This window comes from Amia ocellicauda, chromosome 1 (assembly GCF_036373705.1).
Source record: "Amia ocellicauda isolate fAmiCal2 chromosome 1, fAmiCal2.hap1, whole genome shotgun sequence".
NCBI classification, from domain to species: domain Eukaryota; kingdom Metazoa; phylum Chordata; class Actinopteri; order Amiiformes; family Amiidae; genus Amia; species Amia ocellicauda.
The window spans coordinates 27,185,854-27,213,674 of record NC_089850.1 but is presented as its reverse complement, the minus strand read 5'-3'; the positions used below and the strand labels follow the sequence as shown (position 1 = coordinate 27,213,674).

Below are 27,821 nucleotides of genomic sequence, written 5' to 3'. Positions count from 1 at the left end.
TCAAATGCTAGGTTGAGAACAGACAGACATTTAAAATTCTGCAGACTTGAATTCACCTAACCTTTAGTTTCTAAGGCCTAATTGGACTGTGTTTTTGAATGTTTAATAGGAAGGTTTTCATGTTAAAAAAAAAAAAACGAAAAAAAAAAAATAGTCTCCTTAGATTGTAATTTCTGCTACATCTTTGCATATGTGTGCTCGTCCTTTTGCAGGAGCAGAGACACTGAATAGCAACACTCAAAAACTAATGTAATTGTTGGACTGCAGCACGTCCTATTATGTGGTTATTAAAGGGTACCACAGCTGTAATGATAACATTTTTGAAAGCACACAGAATGGGTTTCTAGAAACATAAAAGGTCAGTCATTTAGCACCATTACCAAAAACGGTTTCATTAATCGAAACAGACATTTAAACAAAATCCCTAACAGTCTGACAAACTAGTATAGTCTAGTGTCATACAGAACGAGCACAAATTTAATGTTTCTCCAGGTATTGTTTCCACTGTTCATTTTCTATTCCCTCTTTATAGGTTTTTGTCTTTCAAATCCAAGGCCAATAAAGTTGCCTGCATTTCCAATTCACGCACTGCTGTCTACATATTTATAATGCTGCTTTTAAAAAACTGATGCCACAAGCAATTGTTTTTTCGCTACATAATAATAAAAAAATAACATCTTTCCAGTTACAGCGAATTAAAAATCTGTCTAGTTTTTCTTTTTGCCACAGAGTGAGATCCCCTCAGTTTACTTCCTCTAGATAATTCAGCCACAAAGAGAAACTCGGGAGGTTTCACCCCATGCTATGCATCAACACGGTTAAATGCAGAGCTTGTATTTCTACTGGCCTTTTATTTGCAGACCAGATAAAACCTTTTCTGATTTGATTGTCATCAATTCCAGCTCCTTAGGACTCTCAGGCGTGGAAACAAAGAAGGCTGCAGGATCCAAAATTAATCCGCTGCACCAAGTTTTAAAAACTGGAGAAAAGTTCTTATATTTTACATGAATGTAATATCCCGTGCCAACGTGTTGTGTTTAAAGCAATTGTTTCATGTTAGGGGTGTGCTTTTTGCTCTTGAATCAGTTAACATATAAAAAGTGGTTCAAAAGGTGAAGTGAAAAAATTATCTGAATAGGTAAGGATAACAGGTAATAGCTTTGTTTGTTATTTTGTCCATAAAAAGGCTGGGCAAAGTGAAGCAAACGTACTGCCCTTGAAGGACATGCTCTTTCAACACCTGGGTCAGTTGTCCTCATTTTCTATACTGTACCCTGTCACAGATAAAACTAATGGGTGACTAATCACACATGTTGTCTGTCACTCTTCACACAAAATGAAAGGAAGAGATGGACTGAACTCCTGCCATATGAGGTTCCCGAGTCAAATATGAGTCACCACTGTATTGAGTGTTTTTTACTGATCAGAAATGTATTGATTGTGCTAACTGCGTGCACCATACAGTCGATTATCTGGAAAACAACATACAGAGTTGAAAAAAATCATTTTTTCTCTACACAAGGATATCAATATTACCTTCAATGTGCAGAAATGTAGGCTGAAATGACCCTTCCAATGACAAAATTGCAGAGCACAGGGATAGATGATAAAAATCAATATGAGCAATATGCATCTGACGCCATAAACATTTTGAAACAGGAAAACTTTTAGATCCAAAGTGAAATAAATGTATGAAACCTGAGCATTAGGCTTTACTTTGGTTAATTGATATTTTTAGTTAATCCAAGGCATCCTGCCAAAGCAATAACCATTCATCAAATAAAAAAACCAAATGTATTTTTAGTTAACTAAATATTTGCAAATCATCTTTCAATATATCCACTCCAATTTACCACAGAAACTCTAAAAATGCTACACTGACCAGTGACACAGTCTAGTAAATACAAGTAATCCTTAAAGCCTTTGTTGGTTTAATGATGTCTCTCTCTCTCATGATGAACACAGTAAAAAAAATATATATTCTCATTGCCAGCTTGAAGTATATAATTTTGAGCATTTGACCAATTGCCATTCCTCATTATATTGAATGAAGTCTCTTGGTAATCAGAGACTAATGCATTTGTTAAATCTTGCATTTTAAGAGCCCCAATAGGTCTATCTAATCTAAGGGGACAGTTGTATGGACTCAGATCATTCTAGTACCACCTCCATTTGAATGCATTTAAACACATCCAGTAAAATGTAACAGCGAAAACCTCAAGGACAGATATGGAATTTTAACGCAGACGTTCTACAGCAGGATTGAATAAATATGCAGGTCACTTCAGGAGGATACAACTTGACCTATGACTGCTACATTATGAATTAAAGGAGGAGAGGGAAGGTTTTAAATCAAGGCCATTTGGGCCAGCGCGCTCATTTGTTTTTTAACGAGATCACCAATTCCCTAAATTCCATCCAGCCGTTTTTTTTAAACAACTTCAGATCCAGACTCAACCACATGGCTGGGTTGCTTGCTCCAGTCCCAGACCCTCCACATATACTTTTAACACATTATATATATATATATATATATATATATATAAAAAATCTATATCTAGACATATACTCTTCTACTGCTTCTGCTTCCAAAAATAAAGGAATGACGCTAGAAATCCACACACCACACGGGACAGGTTTCTTTTTTATTTTAAAATAGTTCCATGGAATTAATCCCAAACAGGCAATGGATGATCACAACTATCAACATTGGTCCCCCCCCCCACATTAACTTTTAGTACAAAGCACCACTGATTATTGCTATGTAAAACTGTCAGAAATAAAAGTAATACATAGAAGAAGAAAATGTCAAACACACAAGTCACTACAAGCTCTAAAGCGTTCTTAAAAAGAATAAAAAAAACATCGCGCAGAGTGCCAGTCCACGAGGAATGCTTATCCAGCCGCACGTCTGAGAATCGCAATTCAGGTGTAAAAAAAAAAAAAAAAAAAAAAAAAAAGCTGAGAACAATGAGGTGAAGTTGAAAAGAAATTCTACTGCAGGAAAGCGGCTTGATAGAAGAAGTATGAACAGTGCATACTGGTTAATTCCACTACCACAGGTCTAAAAAAATTAGCATTTACAAAATACTTGATAAAAAATATTCTTCTTTCCAATTGTACAAGAGGTGCATAAAATCAACTAAAAGTTCATGTAAGATGATTCACTCATTCTTTCTTTTCAGCTGCTGGCTCAGTTTTCTGTTCCTAAATGGAGAGGGGGGGAGAGAAAGAAAACAGTCAAGTTCCGGAAAAGCTCTTGGGAGCAGAAAGCCAAACCAAAACACACCACCGCAAGACATACAGGACTCGGTTATCATGATGAAGCCACAACAAATGCGCTTTAATTAAGATTAATGAAACCGGAAAAAAAAAAAAAAAAAAAATTAACAAAGCAAGTGATTTTATTCCACAGTTAAGCTTACCTCAAGATTTCAAGAACATTAAAATACACTGGAAATAAAAGTGGTTCCAATTTTTCCTACAGGGAATTAATGTACCTTTGCATTGTAATGGACAGTCTCTTAACAGCAAAGTAAAACAGTGCAAGAATGTAATAATTCCAAGTGCACGTACAGATACGCAAAATGATCAATTACCACACTTATACTCAATTTATGCATTCAAATTGCAAGTGGTGGAAGGCAATTACAATTAAATCGAGGTAATTAAAGAATGCAGATTAAGATGAAGCCGGTCTTGCTAATTACCTTCCCAAAGATGACATCTAACATCAATAAACGCACACCTAAAAAACGATCATTAAAACGTGAGAAATGAGTTTCGGGCTTCACAAACTCTGTGGTTTTCAGCTTTGGCATCGAACCCCGAGGTCAGTTTATTTTCCCATGTGCACACTGTGTTTAACAGCCCGATGACATTCTCACACTCTTCACTGTAATTCCCAGATACCCGACTACCACCCCGTGATCCCATGACAATGTGTAAATCATTTGCCAAACACACTAGCATAGCAAACAATGGACTGGACAAAGTCAAACATGGCATGTCAGACTGAGCTGGAGAGTGGCGTTCGGGGGGGGGTGTTGCGGTTTTGTGGATTCCATTTTGGAAAAACCTCAAGTAGAAAGGCAGAACGGTGTGTTTACCATATAATAATAGGAGTTCAATTTGAGTCCAGGCAACATAAAATCGGCAGCTATTAATGCACCTTTTCTTGATTGACAAATATGAAAATTACAACAGTCATTAAGCTAGTTGAACCCCCTCATCTGTCATGCTTTATCTCCAGTGTATTTAAAACCCCTGAAATGAGAATTAAGCGGATGCTCCAATTAATATTCTCAACATGGCAGATGTATAGATAGAGTTAGAGAGATACACACACACACACACACACACACACACACACACACACACACACACACACACACACACACACACACACACACACACAACAAATCTGCCCAAAGCCGTGTGTGTGACTCAATTTTTAACGGATTTAACGGGAGATATGGAAATGACTCTGAATGCCAATATTAGCATATACAATGTGTTCCTGGGTTAAAAATATCAACAGTATTTGGCATACAGGGTCTACAATAGCTATTGGCATATGCATTGTAAAACAGCTTATTAGTGCCTCAGTGTGTACATAGGACACCTCACTTAGAGGATATGATACACATGAACGGTCTATTGTGGTTTCTGTTTTTTGCTGTAGTCCTCCAGTTTTGTGCTGTTCAGTGCCCTGCTAGGTTTAAATTAGCAGCCGCACACATACTTGTGTATAATGCCATGCCTGACACAGAATTAAGGGCAGAAGCCTTAGATTTACCATAAGGGTGCAGATATAGTGTGTGCAACCTAGTCACTTCCACTCTGTTTGGAAAGGCCCAATTAATTAAACCAGGCTCCACATATAGACAAATGGAAATGAACATGGTTCTCCACCTAGGTACTTAGCAGGATACAGGGTTTGAGATGGGAGGATATAACCAGATAATCTCCTTAGCTCTTAATTTGAACGATTGGTCTTTAATTGGTTCATTCTAGCTTCCTTTACCCTTGGCCCTTTATGTGACCTGCTCTTGTACCATTTCCCCCGAGCACTTTTCAACAACTAACTAGAAAATGTACTTCCAACAAAAGTGCTCCAAGTCTTTTATGATTAGTTTTAGGCTATAACTGTAAGATTTCATTTTGTACATGTATTCTATTCTGCAGTTAAAGCAATATTGCAATGAGCTTTATATGCAAGATGTGCTTTATTTCATGTGAAAGAGTTCAGTAGGAACACACCCATCTAAATAAGAGTTAAGGGTGAAAACAACAAAACACAAAAATAAAAATGTGCTAAATCACTGAAAAGTATTTTAATTTGAGATTTAATTTACCATTATAAAATTAAAATCAAAGTGATTATAAGATGAGCAGATTAATTTTGCATTGGGGGCCATTTTCTTTTTCAAAATCATTTACCAGATTCTGCCAAGTCAATGACCCCATCTGACAACTTTAAGATTAATTTTCTCTCATTCATTAAAAACCACATTCAAGCAGTGCCTGCGGGAGACATTTCGCAGCAATGTGTTCCTTCTTATTTACATGCCACGCTGCCCATTTAGATAAAACAATTCATTTAATAAAATATGTATTTTTTTGGGATGGAGAATAAATGCCAATTTCCTTAATTCCATTTTCCAACAGCCGGTCACAATGTCTCTTTTCCTTTTTCTCTTTTAAACAATCTGCACACAATAAAGCCTGCAGGGAAATACTACATCTGTCTTAATTGGATTTTTTTCTTCTGCACATTTATGTTATATTCACTCTGGAATGTTATATTGTTCATTATATTATAATGCAACCACCTTCTAATTGTGATTAAACGACATACTCTTGGGTTCTCTGCATTGCTTTGGCAGACTCCAGTAATTTCACAAGCACTATTAAAAATCCCGCCTTGAATTATTCACCCAGAAGGTGCTTATAGAATATGGGATTCTGTTCTCCAACACCCAGCGCTGTCGGATGTATTGGGCACCATAAAGCTTGTGTCTAATCCTAAACACAGCACACAATCTTGGAGCAACAACAAACACACACACACACACACACACACACACACACACACACAGTACCTGCTCCTCTTTAAAGGGATGTATTTATTTATAGTTCACCAACAACAAAACACTCCCCTCTAGTCCATACAACACTGGAAGGTCATTGCCTATCACAAGACCACGGCACACACACACACACACACACACACACACACCTCCAGCGTACCCTTTACTTTCACAGTTTCAGTTTGCCCCTTTACTGACAGCAAGCGGGGAGATGTACTTCTAGAGGCAGACACACTAACAGATGAGCGAGAAATGCGGATCTGCAGGGTTATGGGGGTCAAAAAACAAAAAAACATTATAAACATGCAAGGAAACTGGGCAAATGCAGTGCAGTCAAGATTCCAATAAACAATGTTGGAGACAGTAGGAAAGATAGGGTGGGAGCAGTACCTCGTCAGTCTTGGTCTCCCCGTTCTCGGCCAGCGCGGCACCTGCGTCCACTTTTTCGTCTTTCTTCCCTTTTCCGCCTTTTTTCCCTTTTGCAGCTGCCTTTTCCGCAACTTGTTTCTGCGAAGAACAGGATGACAGCACAGACTGAGACTCCACACTCGTAGTGTACAAAGAAACACCTCCCCCTCATTGCGCAGTCCTGTGATATGTTACATCACGAAGAAATGAAGATGAAATCTCGCCTCGATTGATACTTCTTTGTAAAGAGAAAAGAGCAGCTCGATTAATTTGGGTCAGGGCTTAATTGTAAGCAAACCGTTTTTTCAAGAATATGCACCAAGAAATTAATTATTCCTTTTGAATAGGAGTTTTTGGCACACACAGGGCTCAAACAATAGTTTATTAATTTCCTTTTAAAGCAGATTTAATAATTTCCTCATCATTTAATGACCCACTGAATGCAGACCATTGACATCTGAAATACAGCTAGGCTGATACACAGAAGCCAGTTCTAGAAACATTTTCTGGGGGAGTAACTGATCAAGATACTTCTAAATCAAGCCTGGTATTTTAATTGTTTATTAAGTAAATTAACTGAAGCAGATTTAATTAAAGGTGGACTTAATCACTTCAAATGTAATATAAAAGGAATGATTATTAATAGTTCAATTATACCCTTATATGCAGCTATGAGTAGAATACTGCAAACTGGTCTGACTGTATAGTCACACTTTATTCATAATTATAGTGTGGAGAAAAACAATAAAAATCGGCAATATAAAAGCAGTCGCCTTTGACAATGTTAGTTTTTTAAAAAACACCACCACCAAAAACATAATTCTCAGAAGGTCGAGACTGGATTCACAGCTACCAGAAGACTGAAGTTACCTTAAAAAAAATTAAAGAAGGGCAGTTTCTGTAGTGTTAAATCAAAGTGACAAGATTTCATTATCCTTATATCACAAGTGGTTAAACATTTTAGATTTTTCTCCATTTCTGAAAATGTGATGTGTATATATTGAACCGTTTTAAGACAGCAGGTACATTGCGATCTCCTGAAAGGGTGTGCCAATGAAAATAAATATCTCCGCTCTCTGAGGGGAATTTGCACACTGGCCCAGGCTAGCCCAGCTACGTTACCTTCACGGCTGGCTTGCTTGGCTTGGGCTGAGGTTTGGGTGGAGGAGGTTTCTGAATGGAAACGGCAGACCAAAAAGGAAAAAACAAAACACTGTCAGCATGGGCTTGATGTGGAACTAGAAACTCAGGCCTAGACCAAATCAAAACATTACATTACATTACATTAGTTGTCATTTAACAGATGCGCTTAGGGTACCTTGCTCAAGGGTACAACATCACTGCCCCACACAGGATTTGAACCCACGCCCTTCCAGTTTTGAGTGCAGAGCCCTAACCACTACTCCACAATGCTGCCTACCTACCATCCACCTACCAACAAATCACAATGTACAAAACTGTACCCTACTGCATCTGGATTCATACAAGTAGTAGAAATTGCCTCCTGTGAATAAATGTAACTGCAATAGGGTACAGATTTTTTCCTTTGCAATTTTTATTTGGCCCAGCCCTCAATGTATAATAAAAACAAAGTTTTTAGTTGTCACATAATTTGAAGAGCTTAAGAACTATTAAATTACCCATCCACTCAATAATAATAATTAAAAATAATTAAAATAAATAAAAATGTATTGCATTTCTAAATTAACTCTGATAACTATGCAGGCACATTCAATGGTTATGTGCTTAAAATACAAAACAGTATAGTTATAAGTGAAGACAAATGTAGCAGGATAAAATATTAATTTAAACTTAAATTCTGCTTTAAAAATTGTAGTTTAGCTGAATCTTGCTAAACTGAAATAAAATCCGCTGTAAATAATCTGTATTACACACACACACACACACACACACACACACACACACACACACACACACACACAGCATCCGGAAAGTATTCACAGCGCTTCACTTTTTCCACATTTTGTTACATTACAGCCTTATTCCAAAATTAATTACATTCATTATTTTCCTCAAAATTCTACAAACAATACCCCAGAATGACAACGTGAAAGAAGTTTGTTTGAAATCTTTGCAAATTTATTAAAAATAAAAAACTAAAAACCACATGTACATAAGTATTCACAGCCTTTGCCATGACACTCAAAATTGAGCTCAGGTGCATCCCGTTTCCACTGATCATCCTTGATATGTTTCTACAACTTGATCGGAAGCCATTCCTCAGTAAAAGGCACATGACAGCCCACCTGGAGTTTGCCAAAAGGCACGTGAAGGACTCGCGGTCCATGAGAAAAAAAGATTGAACTATTTGGCCTGAATGGCAAGCCTCATGTCTGGAGGAAAAAAGGCACTGCTCATCACCTGGCCAGTACTATCCCTACAGTGAAGCATGGTGGTGGCAGCTGTTTTTCAGCGGCAGGATCGAGGGAAAGATTAATGCAGCAATGTACAGAGACATCCTTGATGAAAACCTGCTCCAGAGAGCTCTGGACCTCAGACTGGGGAGAAGGTTCATCTTCCAACAGGACAACGACCCTAAGCACATAGCCAAGATGACAAAGGAGTGGCTACAGGACAGCTCTGTGAATGTCCTTGAGTGGCCCAGCCAGAGCCCAGACTTGAACCCGATTGAACATCTCTGGAGAGATCTGAAAATGGCTGTGCACCGATGGTCCCCATCCAACCTGATGGAGCTTGAGATGTCCTGCAAAGAAGAATGGGAGAAACTGCCTAAAAATAGGTGTGCCAAGCTTGCAGCATCATACTCAAAAAGACTTGAGGCTGTAATTGGTGCCAAAGGTGCTTCAACAAAGTATTGAGCAAAGGCTGTGAATACTTATGTACATGTGCTTTTTTTGTTTTTTATTGTTAATAAATTTGCAAAGATTTCAAACAAACTTCTTTCACGTTGTCATTCTGGGGTATTGTTTGTAGAATTTTGAGGAAAATAATGAATTTAATTCATTTTGGAACAAGGCTGTAATGTAACGTAACAAAATGTGAAAAAAGTGAAGCGCTGTGAATACTTTCCGGATGCACTGTGTATATTATATATAATATGCATTTATATATACACACACATGCATACATTCACACAAAGCTGTACTGTATTCCACTGAAACAAATGTATACAAAATATGTATTTAAAGAAAAAGCCGTGAAGCCGATTCCAGTTTCCATTGGAGACAGTAGACAACAGGGCTCCCAAACTTACAGCTGACAATCTCTGGGATCTTCTTGTTGGCTAAAAAGAAGAGAAAAGATCAATTAGGGGAAGAATCAGACTAAGCAAGACTTGCAAGAAAACTGTCCGAGCACAAAAGGATAGATATGCAAAGAACTCCACTTCAGGTTTCATCTCAAAGTCATCTTTTCTGCACTAAATTATTTAACTGGTGCTTCCTTAAAAGCTTCCTATATATAATAGTGTGTAAGAACAACGGGGCTGTACCCACTGAATAACTGCTAAGCTGTGTATGGGCATAATCAATTATGTTAATTCTCATCAAGAGAATGCAGTTTTATTTAATTAGTCTGTAATAAATAGATATTCTTGTTTACTGTATTTAAAGATGGTTTAGAATTCTGTTGATCTTGTTTGTTGAAACTGCATTATTAAATCTACATAATAATATTATTATTATATAAATGGCGGGTAACCAATACTCTTACATCATGAATTATCGGTCTTTGTTAGTGTAGTTTTCCTTTATATTACTGAAGATATTAAGTTTGAGGTTTCAGAAAACAATACACAGTATTACCTGAATTCATAGCATTTACCAAAATATACTATAAATGACAAGCATCATTTTTCTTACTGTATATCGCAGTGCGTTTATGCTGAACATCTAATTGTAGTAAAGTCACTGAAAGCTGATAATTAACAATAGAGCCAACATAATTCCCTGTGGAATACACAGATGCCCAAGCAGTACATTTCCAGATGTATTAGTTTTGTATTAATGGGTAAAGAGTTTTTAGACAAATAGGCTTTTTAAATTCAGCCTTGCGTATGATCTCAAACACTGAAAGTGCTTGTTGAAATTCCTCTCCAATGTTATTTCAGCATTTACCTGCTTAAAATGAGAAATACTGCAAAACTGTATGGACAGAATTCAAATCTAAACTTGAATGTGAATTTTCTTTAGTTTTTCAATAAGTACAGAAGTGAGTGCAATGTATTCTGGTAGATGGTAGTATTAAGGCTGGATTATCTTGTCACACACACACACACACACACACCCCTCTGCGGAAAAAATGTAGACCACTCAAAGTTCAGATATCAAATGTTAAGTGGTCTTTGAGTTTGAGTTGTTTGAATTAAATACAAACCATATTATCATGTTTTAGGGCTGTGCGATATGACGATAGAAAAACGTCTATCGTTTCAGATTATGCTCTATCGTTTATATCGTGGTGTCGCAAATCCCACTCTTTACGGCAGTATTTTTCGTCATTAGGACGCTTTGCGTTCTCCCCGGTTCTTCCACACGTGTCGGATGCGGCAAGAAATGAGCATCAGCAACACAGACGGACATGAGACCCGACACACAATAACACAACCAAGAGACGCTTTAATGCACATGCGCACACGGTCCGCCCCGCTCTCATCGCCGCTCTGCAAGCACCCCGACAATAGCCATCGCTCCCCCCACCCCTGCTAATTTAGACTGATATCATTTGTATACAATTAAAGAATAATAAAGTTTGTTTGCATTGTAATAAATTGGAAAGCAATGCAAACGCATGCAGAAAGTATCATTTTCTTTTTATTAAGATGTTGAAGTGGATCAACAGTTTTATTATTACTATTAGTATTATTATAACTATTTTGTATTACAACGTGCTGTACTTCATAATTTGTGCATTATGTAAATCATAATGTGTGTATGTGCTCTGAGGAAGATAAGTCGAAACACGAAAGCATTATGATGTTCACTTTTTCTGTAAAAAAATAATGTGAGACATTGGTGAATATGGACCGTTTTTAGACAGGATGGTACAGCAGCTCCCAATATAATACGGATAATTGTTCTATATAAAATACCTTGGATAAGGCACCCCGCATAAGATTTATTAAAACTATTGTAACGCCAGCTATTTTTAAACTTATGTGTATTATATTATACATATCCCATAACAACATAACACACGTAATAGTAATCACACAGCACTTGCCCTGTAATGTGTTGCATTCTGCATATATTTACCATGACAGCCTGCATGTAGTATTTGTTAGTTTTGCTTATTGAAGGATTAACGAAATACTTGTAGTTTGAATGTCTTTGGTCTTATTTTGTAGCTTGATTGGATAAAGAGAAAGATATATATTGTGTATCGCCCAAACTTCTACAAATATTGAGATATTATTTTTAAGTCATATCGCCCAGCCCTATCATGTTTGCATAAATACATACACAGATTGGATGTGTGTGTGTGTATAGGCAAGTCATGTTTAATTATATAGCAAACAAATACTATAAGGCTTTCAATATCTGAGCTCAAATGAAACCTTTTACAGCTGCACAGAAAAGACAGACCTGAAAGATGTAAGGTTTAACCTTCAACTACTGCCAAAATGTAACCATGTGGATTATCTCGAAGATCTCAAAGAAATTAAAATGGTAGCATTTACAATAATGCATTCAAATGCCTTAGCATATGGAAACAATTATCCCCCCCCCCCCCCCCCCCTTAGTTGCCATAATTTGAAAAATAAAGCCATCTATGTTACGAGTTGGGTTGTCACGATACTAGAATTTTGAACTTCAATACAATACCAGTTCAATTTCATGATGCACGATAACAAATAACCTGCACACAACATACATTAGCATTCCTTTCATAAAGATACACAGTTTTCATTCCAGATCAAATGGGCCGGAGCAGTAAACACAAGTATCTTAGTATTAAGACAACTTTTTCCAGAATTCAGTAACCATTCAAACATTTTCTTCAGAACAACAGAGTGCAGGTAGTTAATAACACTCATGTATATTTTGGTAATTTTAAAACAATACTGAGCATCCCATGACTGGTTTAATCAGGCTTGTTATAGTAACAGTCACATTCATGTTTTATGTTCTACTGCATTATTATTGCATAGATATCTAATATATTGAAAAATGTGTTCCATATGGGAATTGAATGTCCTTTTATTTGATATACAGAACATGCATGTAACACACAACAGTCATTATACAGACCAGAAAATAATACAGTAATAATAGGCAAATATAATATCGCCCTGGATAAGGGCGTCTGCCAAGAAATAAATAAAATAAAATAACTACACAGTCTTGAGCCATAGTTGATCCGTTAAACAATATTAATACTGGGTATAGTAAAGGTAACTAATTTATACTGTGTAACTTACATTATAATAGATAAAACCATGTCGGTTAAGAATCTTAAGGCAGATAACCAGAAAATAAAAACCGAAATCGAGCAGCATTACCTAGGCCTATATTATGAATATGCCTTTAGATATAGCTGAATCAATAATATCCGTTTTGTAAATGCATGTTATTTTTACATTATGATGAATCAGTGGACACTAGAACCACAGAGACGCATATTTTGGGCAGCTTTTGCAATACATCTCATACATAGTAAATCTCTCTGCGTATGCGAATTTCTCCCACTGATCTGTTCTTATATGTTACGAAAAATTTGAATTAAATACCTATATGGCACTTACTGTAAACACTTCGAATGTAATAAGTTATAAATACTTTACGGAGCAGCCAGACCGCAGTTCATGCTGTAGGCTTGATGTAAAGCCAACAAACTCAAGTCATTGGGAAATCATTTGTATCGTGTTGGGAGCTGAAACAGTACATGTCTATACATACACTCACCTAAAGGATTATTAGGAACACCATACTAATACTGTGTTTGACCCCCTTTCGCCTTCAGAACTGCCTTAATTCTACATGGCATTGATTCAACAAGGTGCTGAAAGCATTCTTTAGAAATGTTGGCCCATATTGATAGGATAGCATCTTGCAGTTGATGGAGATTTGTGGGATGCACATCCAGGGCACGAAGCTCCCGTTCCACCACATCCCAAAGATGCTCTATTGGGTTGAGATCTGGTGACTGTGGGGGCCAGTTTAGTACAGTGAACTCATTGTCATGTTCAAGAAACCAATTTGAAATGATTCGACCTTTGTGACATGGTGCATTATCCTGCTGGAAGTAGCCATCAGAGGATGGGTACATGGTGGTCATAAAGGGATGGACATGGTCAGAAACAATGCTCAGGTAGGCCGTGGCATTTAAACGATGCCCAATTGGCACTAAGGGGCCTAAAGTGTGCCAAGAAAACATCCCCCACACCATTACACCACCACCACCAGCCTGCACAGTGGTAACAAGGCATGATGGATCCATGTTCTCATTCTGTTTACGCCAAATTCTGACTCTACCATCTGAATGTCTCAACAGAAATCGAGACTCATCAGACCAGGCAACATTTTTCCAGTCTTCAACTGTCCAATTTTGGTGAGCTTGTGCAAATTGTAGCCTCTTTTTCCTATTTGTAGTGGAGATGAGTGGTACCCGGTGGGGTCTTCTGCTGTTGTAGCCCATCCGCCTCAAGGTTGTACGTGTTGTGGCTTCACAAATGCTTTGCTGCATACCTCGGTTAAAACGAGTGGTTATTTCAGTCAAAGTTGCTCTTCTATCAGCTTGAATCAGTCGGCCCATTCTCCTCTGACCTCTAGCATCAACAAGGCATTTTCGCCCACAGGACTGCCGCATACTGGATGTTTTTCCCTTTTCACACCATTCTTTGTAAACCCTAGAAATGGTTGTGCGTGAAAATCCCAGTAACTGAGCAGATTGTGAAATACTCAGACCGGCCCGTCTGGCACCAACAACCATGCCACGCTCAAAATTGCTTAAATCACCTTTCTTTCCCATTCAGACATTCAGTTTGGAGTTCAGGAGATTGTCTTGACCAGGACCACACCCCTAAATGCATTGAAGCAACTGCCATGTGATTGGTTGGTTAGATAATTGCATTAATGAGAAATTGAACAGGTGTTCCTAATAATCCTTTAGGTGAGTGTATATTCATGTAGTATCATTTTATTAGCAGATGACACAAAATATACACAATTGAAGAATCACACCTGATCTAGCTCTCATCTGCCTGTCCGCTCATCGGCTCAGCAAGTTTCTAACTTTCCTTTGGTAGGCCACTCTTGATCTCATTGCAAACCCAGGCCTCTGGATCGATGTCTTGACCAGTCACTGTCTGATCATGTGCTCTTTATTTTGTATCCAGTGTGGCTGGCGATAGGCTGGCTGTTAAATTTATTAGACTGCGGTTGGCACTACAATTCAGGATCTACAGGACTGAAGATGCCCCTCACCCAGCGCTGCACACGGAGTAAAGACACTGCCAGGTTGCTAAATGCAACACATTTGGTGTTGAAATGCAGTCTGTGGTAAACGCACTGCAGTGTTGAGAAGCGCGTTCACGCATTGATGTATGCAGCTGTATACAGACAGTCAAACCCATTTCAAAGCACTTTCACATTGCATAAAATGTTACATTTGATTTCTATGCTATTTTTATAAATGGTTTTGTTTTTTAATTGTATGTTTGCTAGCATATGTGCATACCGATTTCTACACCAGTTTACACAGTTTATTGTGTGAAATGTATTAATTTGTTCATGTTTATGCAGCCTATATTCACTAGTTTTGAAAAACGAAAAAAGAAAAATACTTACATTTTCAATGTGAATGCAGTGCTGCTGCTGTGAAAATGTGTGATGTTCGTCTGTACAAATATTAAGTTTAATCCAACTGTTTATTTTTCGTTTTCGTAACAGCCGTTTTATAAAGGAGACACATCTTGTGGGTGCGGTTGTTGCATTTAATCCGAAATCTCTGCGGTTCCACTGTTAAGAGCTCACCAAATGTAATCAGTCCAATTGATACCAAAATGTACACAAATACTACAGAAAAGTGGTGCAATGTCTCTGCGAATTGTGATAATCCAGGGTTTCCTTTTGTTTGTCTACTGGAAATCTGTGAAATGACAGCTTTACATCCGTCATAAAGGGAATCACTCACACGGCTAGGAACACAACAGTGATGCACGTCTGTTTATCGCACTTCTGGAACTGATGCTTTCAGAGCCTCGTTTTCGCCGAGACCGGGAATACGGTCCATTGGTTACAACATCGTCCGACATTTGGTATCATGGTAGTATCGAAGGATCTGTATTTTTGATAACCCTAGTTTTGAGTACAGAAACAGAGCGCACATGTACCCCTTACATGTTTTTCAATAATTCGAAAATTACCACAGTCCCTAGGGAACTGAGGTGCAGATTTTAAACACAATTAGCACTTTAATATGATTTTGCATGTTTCTGACTTTTTGTATTATATAATGTATATATACACCATTTGCATACGTCTTCTGCTTTTGGCAATTTTTCAGTAATTACAATTGCCTCTACCTACATCATGGGATTACCAGTTTATTTTTATATTTTCACTCATCATTTTAACACTGAGAAACCATCATGCGCACAGCAGTCCAAAGTGGATTTGAATCAATGCGCTTTCAAACTCAGTCTTGTGAGTTGATCAACTTCTCAATGGAGAACTATAGGCCAGGCACCTCATTTATTCTGCAATCCACACCGCCTATAAAGCAGACTTTATAGCATGTATAAATCACTCATATTTCCACATTCATTTTATAATCTAGGATACGTTTTTTTTCTGGAATGTAAAGCATTGTAGATATTTGTAGACTAAATAAATACAGGCTGGATGAAAAATCTGGGCAACTGGAAAATATAATCTAATGTTAAGACATCTACAGCTGGACACACATGAGACAATAGCCTTCAACTGGGCACTCAATCAGATTACAGAATCCAGCACTGAACAACAAACTTACCTCCTGTTTTGTGACTTTAGTTGAATCTTTGCCTTCAGCACCCTCTGGAGACTGTAGAGAAAAACAAAAGCATATTAATTAAGTTGCTAAATCTACAAAAAAAAAAAGATTATAAAAAGCACATAAATTCATGTTTTTGAACAGTAATCCAAGAAGGATCATGGGAAAAAAAAGGTGTATGGCATTATAGGAGTGTGACTTATAATCCACATACATACTTGTAAACGGCTAGGTTTTCAGTACAGTAAGTCACGTTGAGCGTTTTCTACATTAAGTGATTTTCACCTTAAGTGAATTATTATACGCAGGGCTTATGGTCGTCATTATATCATTTATGTTAGTAAAAACATATCCATCCTCTATTCATAGTATTAGGACGTGCTAACTGTAAACATACAATCTTTGCAAAGTAATGGTTATGTTTATAGCACATTAAGCCACGTTAAGCTTTTTTAGGCTCTCCCTCTGCTGCCGTGTGGTCAGCCATGTGTGAACTGTGAGCATGTAGAGAGAAGTGCACATGCGCAGCAAGAAGCGTGAGTGTGCAGCGAGAAATGCAGATGTGTAAACGATATTGAATGAGCACAGAATTGAACTGTAAGCGTAAAATAAAAACCGTAAGTGTAGTTTTGCTTGTACAAGTTGTATTTCTGTGCTCGCTAATTTTGACAGTGAACTCACTCCAGACTTCATGCTTATAATGACAACGGCTGAAGTGAATTTACATGTTAAATTCACACTTTAATACACACACAAACGGACTCATTATGGCTCTTTGATGGGGGCCCCCCTGGAGGCCACTGTTGTGCACTGCAGCAGTCACAGTGGGGGTAGTGTCAGGGAGCCAATCACAGTCCACATAATTTGCATACCGCAACACAAAGGCAGCGGCCCAGTTGAAGTGAGGCTCAAGCCCGATGACAGCTGGGTCCGGGGGGGATTGGATTTAGCATTTCCTCTCCCTTTTGATAAGTATTGATAATCATTTCTGCAAAATACTTCACTGATATTTATAAGTACAATATCAGTGTACACATACAATGTGACTGGTTACATTAATACATTACAGAGGCCGCGGAAGGCCAGATCAATAGTAGCCAGTGTCCCCTTATATTATATTAATCATATTTAATGTTCTCTTTTAAAATGTATTTGTTCATATTCTAATGTTTTTTTATGTTGCCATTTATGTTCTACCATTATTTAAGTTGTTAGCCTAAGTGACAGACACACCCCCCTCTCCCTTTCCAGCAAAAGGCAAGACAGCAAGTATTTCTTTTTGAATTTCAATTAAAAATGCTGCATGAATAAATAAATACAATTAGAGCTCCTGAATGCAATATAACTAACTCTCTCTACAGCATCTCATTACGAGTGAGGAAATCGAATGTTTCTTTGTTTTCATGAAACACTGCTCGATGAAATTAAAACAAAGGACAACCGGTTTAGACACAAAAATGGTGGAAAAAGCCTTCTGATATTGTATAGGTAGATTACACTCTGGCACGCTATAATATGTATAGTGTAGTGATCTCAAGCCTCACTATGGGGCCTGGGCCTTCGAGTGATGCAGTAAGATCGCTGCACTGTGGTGCAGAGCGGGATTCAGTCAACCGTTGTGGCCGCTACCCCTGAAATACCACTTACCACTCTATTTAATTATAATAATAGGTAACATTATTGAAAAAGACATTGATTAGCAGTAAATGATTTATTATTCCTATACTTCGTAACAAAAATCATTGCTCTATGAAAAATATATATAGTGTAAGAATTAAAAACAACAAGCTTGGTGAAAGACATACACATACATCAAATAAGGCAATAGATGTTTCTGAAAATCATCCTAGCAAAATTATGTGAATTACCATCATATTTTAGAAAAATGCTTAGGCTAGATTTGTATATAGTTTCTCACAAGGTATTGTTCATTAGATGACAATTATCACTAAAAAGTTCAAAATATTTTTTAGAGGCCATAACATTCTCTTTCTAGCATAATTCCTTCTCCAGTTCCATCATCGAAAAATCAAAACTATTTTCTAATTAAACTGTATTAAAAGAACAGGTATAAAGAGTTGTACAAATGTGGAATTTGGTTTCTAGACATGGAATTATTATACAAGATGCTTCCTACTGTATCCCAAGAAAGGCTTAATTTGTTTTTCCAGCACTGATGCCAAATACAGTAATACCAACATCAAACAAATGGAAGATCAAGACATTCACAGATTTCTATACAGGCACACTGTAGACACTCATTGTGAACCCAAAGATACACAAACAATATGATTTTAGCGGTTTATACACTACATAGATTTTCTTAAATGGCTTGTCAGAACACACTGTGAACAGGTGGATGTTCAGTTCAAGGTAGCAGAAATATATGTGCTGTTCAGAAGGACTAGGCTGCAATAAATAAATAAATAAATACATAAACAAACAAACAAACAAACATGCATGGTTTGAATTATGGTTCTGGACTGGTGCAAGAGATGTGTGAAAGAGTCATGGATGTCTGCAACAGACTAGCCAGCCATGCTATTCAAGAGTTTTCTCTGGGATCCTTTAAAATTACAGCATAAATTACAATTCTTTAAATACAGCTGAGATTACAGGAGTTGAATTTAACAAATAAGTCAATTATATTTTTGTTTTAGCTCTTTTGTAAAGACATTATTTCAGGCAGTTGATGGCAATCTCTCTTCAATAATAAATTAATAAATACACATTTTACAGGTCATCTACCTACCAAAAATTTGAGACCAGAGTTTATAGATCTGCTTTCAAAAAAATATATATAAATATATTATATATATTTTTTTTTATTCAAGGATCAGATCAGGTAAACTAAATAGAGTTACTAAGCAGGTGGAACATCTACCGTCAAATTTAAACAAAAGGAAGAATTTGTGATTTCCTAAATTCTGGGGGCAGTGTCAAATATGTCCAAATATTTGTTCAGAGATTACAATATAGCAAAATAGGAGACTTGAAAAAGAAAATGCAGTTAAATGCTGATTAGTGGTGCGTTCTTCTTAAGTAAAGAAGTCTGCTACAGCGTTAATGGAGAAAGGGCTTGATTAACAAAGCACAAGATCAAATTCAATTTTTCAGCAGATTAACACTCTTCTCTTCTGCTCTCTCCTTCTTACCGAGAGAGGCTGGTGCAAACCAGGACAACATGGTCCATTAGACATTGTGAAGATTGCCTTCATTTGCAAAGTGCTACAGTTTTTATGGAATTGATCATGAAAGTTCGAGTGGACAATACCAACCTCAAACTTACTTCCGTCCACAATTGTGAAATATCTGGTACCTAACACACCTCCATTGCATTTGTTGCTTTGCATCCCTCTTCCTCCCCAGTCATTTCCTCTACAGAAGATCAGTTGCGAATTTCTCATGGAAAGAGGTGGCCCGTGGTCCCTACAGGTCTGGTCCCTACAGACAGCTCATCGTCACCTCAGTGAAGCGCGTAAAGCCAAATATTTTAACTAATTACAATATTCCATATCTGCATCTGAATTGTTTAACTTCTGACACATGCTTTTGTAACTGGTGTTAATGAGTTCATTTTTATGTAAATGTACCACACCCTGCCTTGAATACTGCATTTGATCAGATGTGGTCTTATCTCCTTGGTGTAGGAATCACCTTGTCTACAGAACTGCCTGGCTTCCTTGGTTCAAGTTCTCAGAAGTTAACACAGGCCATGTTGTAATTTGTTTTTTGATAAAGTTTAAACTCTAGCTTCAGAGTACTGCTTACTTGCTATATGTAAAATTAACACACCAACTATGATGACTGCACGTGTGAATAGTTAGAAGATCATGACACATACAGTCCATTGTCTTGACAAATCCCGAGAGACATACCATCTTGATGAAAGTGTGCACAGATTCAACGCTCTGTCATTGAAGCTACTCATTTCCATTGTAAAATGTTACTTCCAAAAAATTAAAAAACAAAACTCCAACAGCCAGTCTATTTTATTCTAAGAATAAATTGAACTTTGATAGGTTCACAACCCAATACACTGTCATTTAAGTTCTAGTTCTAGTTGTGTCAAAATTGTGAATGGGTTATAGCACTAGATAGAAGAGATTTCAAGGTTTGTTCAACGCAAAACATTTTAGAAAATCAAATCATTCAGTGTATAAAATGACCGAAGAAAACGAATAAAAACGGGGGAAAAAAAACAAAACAAAAAAAAAAAAAAAAAAACTCACCAATGATCTGGCAGCAAACATGTAAAGCAAGTTTATAATTCACTCTAAATGCTTTAAAATTCTAAATGTGTAAGTGGATACAGGGTTTTCCATTTAAATGCCTTCACACACTGGATCCGAGAACTCCTTTATCACCTTTCATTTGCAAAACCTGCCGGTCAAATTGATTGCACATTGGATGTAAAAAAAAAAGCAGATGTCACGTCGCCAGCATGATGAAGATTTAGTACTTATCCTGTGCAGTGGAAGACAAAAACATGAAAAGGTGATGCTGGAATCACCCAATATAAAACTTTAATTTAAAGAAGTGGAAAAACTAGAGAATTACCACAGACTGATACTTGAAATTCAAATTGGACAGTGAACAGTCGCCATATATTTCCCTCTCTCTCTCTCACTGTGTCCTTGTATCCTTTTGTTAGATTTTTCATCCAGTTCTTAGTGTTCAAGTAGAAAGAGCATGAGCTTCTCAGGAGCCACATTTAACAGAAAAATAGGAACAGCAAAAATTCACGCATCTTCATAGTCAACATAACTGGTCAACGTAATTTTTAGAGCACAACAATTAGGATCACAACAAAGCGCTTTTCATTCCCAAATTAACACCTTTGCATTGTCAGCAGATTTAGTGCAAGGTGTAATATAGAATGCACTAAAGAAAATAATCATGTTAAAATTAGATGTTGGATCAGATCCAGTGTTCGATGGCTTTAAGATGAAGGCCTAAACAAAATAACTTCATCTCTCCCTTCACCACAAATTACAGTATGAAGCCTTTTGTTTTAGAGCATTTGATCTTATTGGTAGTAATAATACAATGATCAATACATTTGTATTAGTGACCACTTTAATACTTCAAAAAAATAATCTAAAAATTATTTGAATTACAACCTTATAATTGCACAATCATTTTATCTATAAAACAGGTATATCCTTCTTGTAATTAAAGTTGCATGGCTGAGGCGAAACAGACTATTTGGTTTACATAACATGTAGGACTCTGTCCCAGGGAAATCCAAAATGCATGGTGTAACTTCGAAACCACTGTATGCTGTTTCTGTCTGACTAAAGTCTTAGGTGAGAAATACATTGGCATCACTTATTATTAGACTACATATTTTCTATCTTCAATATATAATTAGTCACTGCTATAAAATATCAACACAAACTAATATTTTCCTCTCACACCACAGGGAAGGTAAAGCTATATTTGCAGTTTGTCACATGAATCGGAATTTGGTGTGAACACATCTCAAGTGCTGTAAAAGGAAATCTCACTCCAGCTTTTCAGTCAATCATTCTTTGTCTGAATTAATTTTAATACACCAAGAGGCTTTTAATACAAGATCACTTTTGATGAGCAAATTATTAATTTTGTGCCCGCTTTGATTTTCAGATGACCTCAAAAGAGGGAGTGGCATTTGAGCAGCAATGCTTTTAATGCATGTTTTAATTATGTTGGTTTTTAAGTTGTCACGGTCACATTTGTTTTTAACAATATTGCCTGAAAATTTTGGCAATATGGTAACTAAGAGGTTTTTGTTTCCCACTCTAGCAAGGTGTAGTTATGATTATTATTTTTTTAGGTAAAAACAGAAATCGCTGTGAACCATAATATAACCCAAACCCAAGTCTTTCTGTGACAAACAGTAATCTGTTCGATGAAAGGTAGATAGAACTAAAAAAAACATATATACAGTAGACAGACACATGCAAAGTATGTCACTTGGTATTCTACAACAAGGTTAAATTTCAGTGTCAGAAATGACAGTCACACAACATTTTGGATAAGACGCTGTCACTTTTAAGGAATGTTACTTTTGCATCCGTGAGGTACTAATGTCACACTTCAACATGAGAAAAAATATGATAACTTATACACTACATTTTAGCAGACTTAAAAAATACAACAATCTTGACTTCCTTTCAACCTTTCCAAGTCTGTGAAGTGATTGTACATTTGAAGAAAGCTGGCACATTTAGTCAGATATGAGCAGATCTTTGTCATAATATGATACATGCCTTTAACACAGTGTGGCAAGTTCACACAGAAAAAAACACACAACTAAGGGGTGATCGACACAAATTAAAAACTGTCGTTTAGGATATAATATACATACACACATGCCATATTACCAGTAATAGCCTACATCATGAGAGACAGACAGTTGAGACCTACATTGTATCGAATGTTTTGGGCCAACACTATTTATTTACAATCATAATTTACCAAAGCTTCCGAGTGCTCATTATTTTTTTGTATTATTCAGGATTTAAGGAGAAAAGTGGAAAAACTATTTTCATGGCTGCTTAGAGTCCTGACCTACATCCTTTGGAACACTTCTGGGATGGACTTGAACAGCCAATGAGGAAGAGATCATAGAAAACAACTACTTTCCTGTACTAGTACCCATTCTTCAGGAGAAATGGCAAAGAATTTCCCTAGCCACCTACAAAAAGGTGAAGGAGTGCAGGTATAATCAAGGAACCTGAAAAAACAATAAAACCTTCAATATATGTGACCAAGGGTATCAATAAGGCATTGAACCAGATAACTGGAATGATCCTGCTACACTGTAAAACATGGATTTGTTGTAGACAGTTATGAAAAGTCTTAACATAGTTAGTTGATACTGTACATAGGGAAATACAGAATAGTGTTGAGTTCCAAAGGAGAGTCACACAAAACAAAGTAGTTTTCTGCTGCACTAATGAGACATGTTTTTATCTTCTGTTCACAACACACTACAGAATACAATAAACAAAACCATTCTACATTAAAACAAATCCCATCCCACAGCTATGAAGTTATTCTAAAAAATAACATTTCAGGCACTGTTTGGAACAAGTCCAATTCCAAACATATAAGCATAACAACGGATCTGCAGATAATTTACTTTGAAACGCAGATATAATCCCTTAGCTATAATAAACCGAAACAATTACATACTTATTGGATTACATTAAGCTTCACAAATGTGAAAATATGAACTAAAGTTGAATCTGAATGTTTAATAATCCTATAGATTATAGTACATTTTAATTATTTCCAGACTTAACACAACTTGGCGTTTCTTCAGCTGAATATTTAGGACTCAATTTTTTGCTTTGTCATCTATTCACGTCATTCTCATACCTAAGACATGGTTGTGTAATATGGCATTGTTACACAATTTCACAAACATTCCCTAACAGAAAGAAAAAGACTATAATATCCACTCTATAGAACACTTTTCCCATCTCGTTTACCTTCTTCAAAGGGCAAATACAAAGCACTCCTACAGTATTTTATTAATGTTTCAAAATTAAATAACACCATTTAATCCTACGTCAAGGGGGGCAGTGCTGATATGAAGGGCTCTGGAATGACAACAAGGGCTGAGGGTTAAGATCCCAAATGTAGACAGTACTGCTCTATACTTCAGCAAAATAGCCAACCCTGAACTGCTCCAGTTCCCAATAGCTTTTCAAATGGGAACTATATAGGGGTGCTTTAACTGCCAGTGCCCCTTAAGTTTACTGTCACCTGGATAAACTCAATCCCTACCTGAAGGACTTTAAATGTAACATTTTTAATCATGCAAAAATAAATGATTGCATCACATTTTACACAAAATCCATGTTCAGTATATAGTGTCTATGCAAACTTAACCTCAAATAGGTACATTTAAGGTTTTCAAGTAAGGAGTTAGCTAAGTAACACCTCAGAAATGATTTTAACTTACTGAAATTTCTCAAACTCGAACAGACCATATACATTAATTTATTAAAATCAAATGCATAAATTACAACTGTATTGAAATTATTATATTCGTTTTTCCCTTGTGTGGAATAGGGTTTAGCTACATTACATTAAATCCATGCATTCATATGCTAGAAAACCAATCCAGATCACCTATGCTGTCTGCTGTTAGCATGGACTTCAACTTAAGGGGGAACAGAGAGATGAAAGCTGACTGAAGATCCTGAAACATGTGTCAGCTAATTATGAATATAGGTTTTGGGGTGGTGGTGGATTGAAGGAGGAAAGAGAAAAGAAAACAAAAAAACAGGTAAACGCAAATCAAGCCAAATGTAGGTAGCTCTCCCGGGATGACAGTGAGATCTGAAAATATCTGAAGATTTTACACGCATATCAAGGACAAACTAGGTAGTTCAAGAAACAGCCTTTATGCCCTATGCTTCGCCAGACTACATTTGAGAAGTGGCACGGTGTAAACGGCATGCCTTATTTCGGGGGATGTGACGGGACCCCCAGCGGGTGTGCTCGTCCTGCGCTCCCTCGCCGCGGTAAACCTGTGCTCTGGGTGCAATCATGCACTAATACATGGCATCTAACGCACGTACAGGCACTGCAATAAATAATACCCCTGTCAGCAGCTGATTGATACTAGCGGATGCTTATTATTCTCCTGATGTATGCAATCACTTTTTCGCCTTTTCTTCCGGAAATGGATAGCCAAGAAACACATCACCACCACAATGGGCTTTTGTCTCAGAACATGAAATTGAAAGGGATGAGTATTTCGTTTTTTTTGTTTTTTTTTCCCCTTCACCGTGTGTGCAAACGTTAGTCTCTATAAAACAGTCTCTATAAAAACGCACTCAGATTAGAGCCGGGCGGATCACGGTGTGTCCGGCTCTCCGATGTCGGACAGTGTGACGGTGTAAATCCCTGCCCCCTCCCCGCTCTCTCCAGCCATGGGCTCCTACAGACATGCGAGTGGGTTACATACGGGTCTGAAACTGGAGGGAAGGAGGAGGAAGAGGGAGTTCAGTTTAAACATGGCTTTTTTTTTTTTTTTTCTCTTCTTGAAGAGGGAGATCCTCCGTCGGACAACGAAGCGGCGCGATTTCGGCCGCACAATTAAACACAGAAAGCAAATCAAATCAACGGCCGCTCGCTGACGTAACAGATGCCCCTCCGGCGGGCAGCGCCGACACCCGCCAGCGCCGACACCGTGCGGCGCAAACCGTCTCCCGCCCGAGCGCAGCCATGGAGGGAAGCAGCCCCGCCGCTGCCGGCCAGTACGGAACAAGCCAAGTCGATCCCCGTATAAACGCCAGCTTTCACGCCGACGAGAAGCGAAGTATCCGCGTCTGTTTTTAAAGTTCATCACCCATTCACCTGTTAGACATTTCGAAATAATACCAGCGCAAAACAGGGACCGCTATTTATTTATTTTTTTCCCCCCAAAAATGAAACCCTTCCAAAGTAAACCGCATTCAGTCATCGCTTACCTTCCTTTTCGGCATGTTTGCAGTGTTTCTTTTTTAAATATATATAGTACAAGATGAAAGGCGAGCTGCAAGACGCGAGTTTGTAACTAACACAGAATACGGGATCAATATCTAAACACCTCCAATAATAACATGTTAATCATATGCAGACCTCAAACTCTGCCTCCCTTTCGCCCATAGGCCGCTTTGCCGAGGCTTTAGCGTATATCGTGCGATCTGATTGGCTTGGCTTTCCGGTATGTAAATTAGAAAGGCTCTGTTATTGGTTGAGCGCTCGTACACTGGCTCGCAAACGCTGCTGTGATTGGACAGGCGGATTTCGTACACACAATGTGATGGAGCCTATTGGGTGTATATTCAGGAAGCGGAGACGCACTTACCAATCCGCTGACGACAGCAGTGACACAGGACGTCTGGCTTTCACTCGTCCGTAACGCTAGTGGCTAAAGCACGCTGGGAAATGTAGGCTTACCTGCTCCAGTTGCGAATATAGATAGTGGAAACATGTAACAGTAGCTTCATTCAGCGGTGGATCGATGATAATAATAATAATAATAATACATCAACCTATATTGACGCAAAGCTGGATGAAGGCCTCCCCAAGATGTTATCATGTTTGTGTATGTGCTTATAAACATACTTTCTGTAATATTAAATATAATTTGGTTACCTTTGTGATATAACCAAGTAAATAATATCGTTCTATTTTTTATAATGAATTATCAACCTACATACAGGCCTACATACAAAATACATATTATGTTATTATTAAGCTGCTGCAATTATTTAGTGTGATTACTATTTCATGTTTTTTGTTGTTGTTGTAGCTTTTGCTTTTCTTGGGGACTTCTCTGGTTTCTCATTTACAGTAATTTGTAACTATCATTCCCATTCAAATACTTTCACCATATATGAATTCCGCATATTTCTTCAATGGATAAAACATGGATAATCCTGCAGATGGTTAGTGGTATTATTTAACCTTTCCACTTATATATAATATATACAGTGCATCCGGAAAGTATTCACAGCGCTTCACTTTTTCCACATTTTGTTGTTACAGCCTTATTCCAAAATGAATTAAATTCATTATTTTCCTCAAAATTCTACAAACAATACCCCAGAATGACAACGTGAAAGAAGTTTGTTTGAAATCTTTGCAAATTTATTAACAATAAAAAACAAAAAAAGCACATGTACATAAGTATTCACAGCCTTTGCTCAACACTTTGTTGAAGCACCTTTGGCACCAATTACAGCCTCAAGTCTTTTTGAGTATGATGCTACAAGCTTGGCACACCTATCTTTGGGCAGTTTCTCCCATTCTTCTTTGCAGAACCTCTCAAGCTCCATCAGGTTGGATGGGGAGTGTCGGTGCACAGCCATTTTCAGATCTCTCTAGAGATGTTCAATCGGGTTCAAGTCTGGGCTCTGGCTGGGCCACTCAAGGACATTCACAGAGCTGTCCTGTAGCCACTCCTTTGTCATCTTGGCTATGTGCTTAGGGTCGTTGTCCTGTTGGAAGATGAACCTTCGCCCCAGTCTGAGGTCCAGAGCGCTCTGGAGCAGGTTTTCATCAAGGATGTCTCTGTACATTGCTGCATTCATCTTTCCCTCGATCCTGACTAGTCTCCCAGTTCCTGCCGCTGAAAAACATCCCCACAGCATGATGCTGCCACCACCATGCTTCACTGTAGGGATGGTATTGGCCAGGTGATGAGCGGTGCCTGGTTTCCTCCAGACATGACGCTTGCCATTCAGGCCAAAGAGTTCAATCTTTGTTTCATCAGACCAGAGAATTTTGTTTCTCATGGTCTGAGAGTCCTTCAGGTGCCTTTTGGCAAACTCCAGGTGGGCTGTCATGTGCCTTTTACTGAGGAGTGGCTTCCGTCTG

At 37.7% G+C, this 27,821-nt stretch overlaps 1 protein-coding gene across 3 annotated transcripts; it reads right to left on the bottom strand.

Moving 5' to 3' along the window:
- Positions 1-2,632: 2,632 nt before the first annotated feature.
- Positions 2,633-26,098, bottom strand: hmgn3 (high mobility group nucleosomal binding domain 3). 3 transcript variants are annotated; one of them, XM_066700303.1, is made up of 7 exons: positions 25,928-26,098; positions 16,455-16,505; positions 9,736-9,765; positions 7,623-7,673; positions 6,483-6,599; positions 6,253-6,352; positions 2,633-3,207 (listed from the first exon to the last, which is right to left on the bottom strand). In XM_066700303.1, the coding sequence occupies exons 1-7, from the start codon at positions 25,940-25,942 to the stop codon at positions 3,194-3,196; spliced, it is 378 nt and encodes a 125-aa protein (XP_066556400.1). In that variant the 5' UTR covers positions 25,943-26,098; the 3' UTR covers positions 2,633-3,193. The 3 variants fall into 3 exon arrangements, with proteins under 3 accessions (XP_066556400.1, XP_066556399.1, XP_066556401.1); XM_066700302.1 differs by having other exon boundaries at positions 7,623-7,691; positions 25,928-26,095; XM_066700304.1 differs by lacking the exon at positions 6,253-6,352 and having other exon boundaries at positions 7,623-7,691; positions 25,928-26,086.
- Between the last annotated feature and the right edge of the window lie 1,723 nt (positions 26,099-27,821).